Source organism: Cornus florida, unplaced genomic scaffold, assembly GCF_030987335.1.
Source record: "Cornus florida cultivar Cherokee Brave unplaced genomic scaffold, ASM3098733v1 CherokeeBrave_3.0.0_Hap2_Chr10, whole genome shotgun sequence".
Classification (NCBI taxonomy): domain Eukaryota; kingdom Viridiplantae; phylum Streptophyta; class Magnoliopsida; order Cornales; family Cornaceae; genus Cornus; species Cornus florida.
The window spans coordinates 47,120,222-47,125,120 of record NW_026775580.1 but is presented as its reverse complement, the minus strand read 5'-3'; the positions used below and the strand labels follow the sequence as shown (position 1 = coordinate 47,125,120).

Sequence of the window (4,899 nt, the reverse complement as noted above, 5' to 3'; positions counted from 1 at the left end):
CCTTTATTTAATAAGTAGTAGTCTTATACGAAACTACAAGAACGAGAGTTATATTCTAACACTATTCCTATGAAGAAAAAAAAAGAAATACAAGTAAAACTACATTGTAAGAAAATGTAGTAAAATGGAGAACTACATTGTATGAAAGTGGACCTCTCATCTTCTCCAGCATCTTTTATAGCTAAACTTCAAGGTAGTAAAGGTGGTTACTCAACATTTGGAACCGACCATTTGATTCAAATTCAAATTCTAATATTTAAATTTAAACGCAGTCACATCAATGTGTAGCAATCTCTTTTCTTCAATGCATGTATCATGTATATCAAAATATAATCAACGACTATTGCTGACTTGGCAATCATCATATTTCATGTCTTTGAATTGGGTTTTAAAAGCACTAATCACCAATTGTAGTCTCTTTCTTGAACAAACAAGAACTTTTCTCTTTCCAATCATCTTATGCCATGTGTCTTCACCAATTACTTCTCTTTTAAAGAAATTACACAATTCTATTTATTTAATTAATATGCACTGTGCAAACAACATGTTTTGTCTTGTTTTTGTTTTTTTGTTTTTTACCTGAATCAACATGTTTTGCTGTAATCGTCTATTTAGGAATTTTGCCTTGCATTCCCTTTTTGTTTCTCCCTCTGCTTGCTATTCGGTTAGTAATACTTTAGGCGAGATTTTGCATTCTATTTCTCCTTTTTTTTCGTGATTCATTTCTGAAATATTTATGATTTATTTAATTTCAAATCTTGTTTTTTTTTTTTTTTTTCTCTCTCTTTTATTTATTTATTTTTTCTTCCCTTCTACTCAAAACTAATTTATTAGACGTTAATAGGAAGTTAGTTATTTGTTAAAAATTTGTAATGCCCGGTTTTTGTTCTGTCCGCGTGTTTAATTTTATGTCTGTTTGGTCATTTCACTCATGCTTTAGTTGTGTGCATGTGTGACAAGTGTAGAGTTAAGATATTAGTTGTGTGCATGTGTGACAAGTGTAGAGCTAAGATATGTGCTTGAAAAATATAAGTATAATTTGGAAAAGCTCAATAGACAAGTTAGCCCATTGAATAGACAAGACTTCCCAAGAATTTTTTTTTTTTTAGCGAGACTTCTCAGATTTAGAGGTGTGAAATTCTTGGAATTTAAAAGAATTAAGTCAAGACAATTCTAATTAAATAATTATCATTATTTTCAGCTAAAGTGTCTAATATATATATATTTGTGATGTTCTAAATTAATTGTCCCATTTTAAAAAAAAAAAAATTAAAGTAAAAATTTATAATTGCCTTTTAACCTTTTAAAAATCTCTCCACATAATAATATGTGTATTTAAATAAAAATGGACAAATTAATAATTTTAAAATAGACACTATCCTTTTAAAAAGTTATAATAACAAAGGAAAAAAATTTGTTCTCCCTCTCGTATTGTACATGATGTGAACACATTAAGCAATATACACTTGGATTGTATCATCTGTCACTGTCAGACACACAGTAATATTACAAACTCAATTTGTTTTGTCTGTGTGAAGTGTGAACAGATTACTTGCCTTCCACGCGTTGAACTCGTGATCACAAAACTCTTGCTATTTGGATAATTATGATATTAGCCAGCAAAACATAAAAGAAACAGTAATAATAATAATAAATAAATAAAAAAGAAAACAAATTTCTCTGAACGGTGTACTTGGTTTTACTCAAATTATTCTCAAACAGTCCTGCAGTCAACAATCCAGTTAGAGCCTGTGGGCCCAGCATAAAACCATAGCCTGGCAAAGTTTTCAGGTTCATGTACTGATTTGTGGACATAAACCCTAGGGATGGAGGCCAACAATTTCTATATAAACAAAGACACACCCAAAGTTCTAGTACTAGTAGTGTGAGAAACAATGGGACTTCTTACTAGTGCTCATTTTCTGCACTTGATCTTCTTTCTTTCTGCTACTTCTCACTCAAAAGCAATGGAGAGATTCACCTACATTGTCCACATGGACAAGTCCTACATGCCCAAGTTCTTTTCTAGCCACCACCACTGGTACACCGCCATTGTTGACGCCACAAAACCAGCCACTCCCACAACACAAAATGACCACCAATCCACCCCAAAGCTTGTCTATGCTTATGACACTGCTTTCACAGGTTTCAGTGCAGTGTTCTCCCAGGATGAGCTAAACACCCTCAGAAAGTTTCCCGGTTTTGTCTCAGCTTATGCTGACAAAATTGTCACTCTTCACACCACTCACACCTTTGAGTTCCTCTCCCTCAATCCTGTGGCCGGACTATGGCCAGCTTCGAATTACGGTCAAGGTGTCATTGTGGGTGTCATTGACACCGGCGTGTGGCCAGAAAGCCGGAGCTTCAACGACGATGGAATGACCAAAGTGCCCAAAAGATGGAAGGGGACGTGCCAAGGAGGTCGAGATTTCAATTCTTCTTTATGTAACTCCAAGCTCATTGGAGTTAGATACTTCAACAAGGGCTTCATGGCAGCAAATCCTAACACTACCATTACCATGAACTCCGCGAGGGACACAAAGGGTCATGGGACACACACTTCCTCCATAGTTGCCGGAAACTATGTCGAGGGCGCATCCTATTTTGGCTATGCTTCAGGGACTGCAAGAGGGGTTGCACCGCGTGCTTGGGTGGCCATGTACAAGGTCTGCTCAAACGAATTTGAAGACTGCTACGCCTCCGATTATCTCGCTGGTATGGACAATGCCGTGGCTGATGGCGTCGACGTGATGTCGATTTCGATGGGTGTTGATGGTGTTGTCCCTTTGTATGAGGACCCTTTTGCCATCGCTTCATTTGGAGCCATGGAGAAGGGTGTGCTTGTGTCTACTGCAGCAGGAAATGAAGGCCCCGCTCTTGGGTCATTACACAGTGGAATCCCATGGGTCTTGACAGTCGCTGCCAGTTCAATTGGCCGTTCTTTTGCCGGGACTGTGATTCTCGGCAATGGGCTAACCATCACTGGATGGACCATGTTCCCTGCAAGTGCCTTGGTTAATGACAAACCTCTCATTTACAACAAGACTTCATCACATTGCAATTCAACTGGGTTGTTGTCTGAAACCCCTTATGATGGCATCCTCATCTGTGATGCCGGGGACACTAATTCTCTCTACACCGTTGCAAGTCTGTCAATGGCAACTTCAGCCATCTTTATCTGTGATGATCCACACTTAGCCGAGGTGGAAGGTTTCACTTATCCTGGAGTTGTGATTGGCTCAAAAGACGCAGAGGTGGTGATCAAATATGCCAAAAGGTCTAAGAAGCCCAAGGCAAGCATAAAGTTCCAACAAACCATTTTGGGGACAAAGCCTGCACCTGTTGTTGCTTCCTACACTTCAAGGGGTCCTGCACAGAGCTATCAGGGCATCCTAAAGCCTGATTTAATGGCGCCAGGGTCACTAGTCTTAGCAGCTTGGCCGCCCAATAAAATTGCAGCCTCAATTGGTTTCAATATAGATTTGTCTAGTGACTATAAATTTGTCTCTGGGACATCCATGGCTTGTCCTCACGCTTCTGGCGTGGCTGCTCTCCTAAAAGGCGCGCATCCAGAATGGAGTCCGGCTTCTATAAGGTCCGCCATGATGACCACCGCGAACCCATTAGATATTACTCTTAATCCTATTCGAGACCTTGGTCTGGACCTCAAAATAGCCTCACCTCTAGCTATGGGGGCAGGACAGGTTGATCCAAACCGGGCGCTTGATCCCGGTCTTATATATGATGCAACTCCACGGGACTATGTAAATCTCCTCTGCTCCATGAATTTCACAAAGGCACAAATCTTAACCATTACAAGATCAAACAGTTACACTTGCTCCAACCCTTCTGATGATCTGAATTATCCATCATTTATTGCTTTGTACACTAACAAAACAACAATGATCACTCGAACATTTCAGAGGACAGTGACAAATGTTGGAGATGGACTGGCAATTTACAAGGCTGACATTAAAGCGCCCAGGCATTCCACCGTCTTTGTCTGGCCAGAGAAAATTGTTTTTGTTAAGAAGTATGAGAAGCAGAGCTATAATTTGACTATAAAGTACATGAAGGAAAAGAATGGCACAGCCACATTTGGTTCGCTTGTTTGGGTTGAAGAGAATGGAAATCATGCAGTGAGGAGTCCTATTGTGGTTTCACCAATGATCACTGTTTGATGATCATTTCTTTTAGTCCTTAAGATGTTAATGCACCTGCCATTTAGATTATAATCCCATCTTTGATTGCTATGAAAATAAACAGAAGCTTACAATGACATAATTTGTTGATCTCTCTTTTTCCTCTGCATCAACTCCTTAAGTGTCAATTGTAAAACAAAAAAGACAAAAAGGACTTTTGGACATTTCATGGGCACTCTCATTTATCAATATGCTCTTTAACTCATTGTATATGAAGGGGCATGATCATGGACCCAGTATTCTAGTATGACTTTCTCTTATTCAAATTAATAAAAAAATTAGGCCTTCAAAAAACAGAAGGGGAAACATATATATACACATGAAGGCTCTCATGCTCTCATGCGGTTCAAAACAAAGGACTTTTTAATAACCAAAAGTCAATTAGGAAAATTAAACCTTATTACTTTATCAACATAAAGATAGTTAATTTACCATAATTAGTCAATATCTTTATTCAATCTTTTTCTCCTTAATTTCTTCCATCTTCCTTGCAATCTTAATCACTACCACCATATTCACACAATCACAGCCAACATCTTTACCACTACCGCCACAACGCAACTATCATATGCATTCTCCAAAATCGGATCCACGTCACTATTTCTTTCTCTCTTCTTTTTGCACTTTGATTTATTTATTTATTTATTTTTTGCTCTCTTTATTATTATTTTTTTTTACTTTGATGGTCTGACTGTTG

At 38.1% G+C, this 4,899-nt stretch overlaps 1 protein-coding gene across 1 annotated transcript; it reads left to right on the top strand.

The window, feature by feature from the left end:
- Window positions 1–1,895: 1,895 nt before the first annotated feature.
- On the top strand, window positions 1,896–4,181 carry LOC132277558 (subtilisin-like protease SBT3). The gene has a single exon (XM_059779406.1). It carries the CDS (start codon window positions 1,896–1,898, stop codon window positions 4,179–4,181), a length of 2,286 nt encoding a protein of 761 aa, XP_059635389.1.
- The last annotated feature ends 718 nt before the right edge of the window (window positions 4,182–4,899 follow it).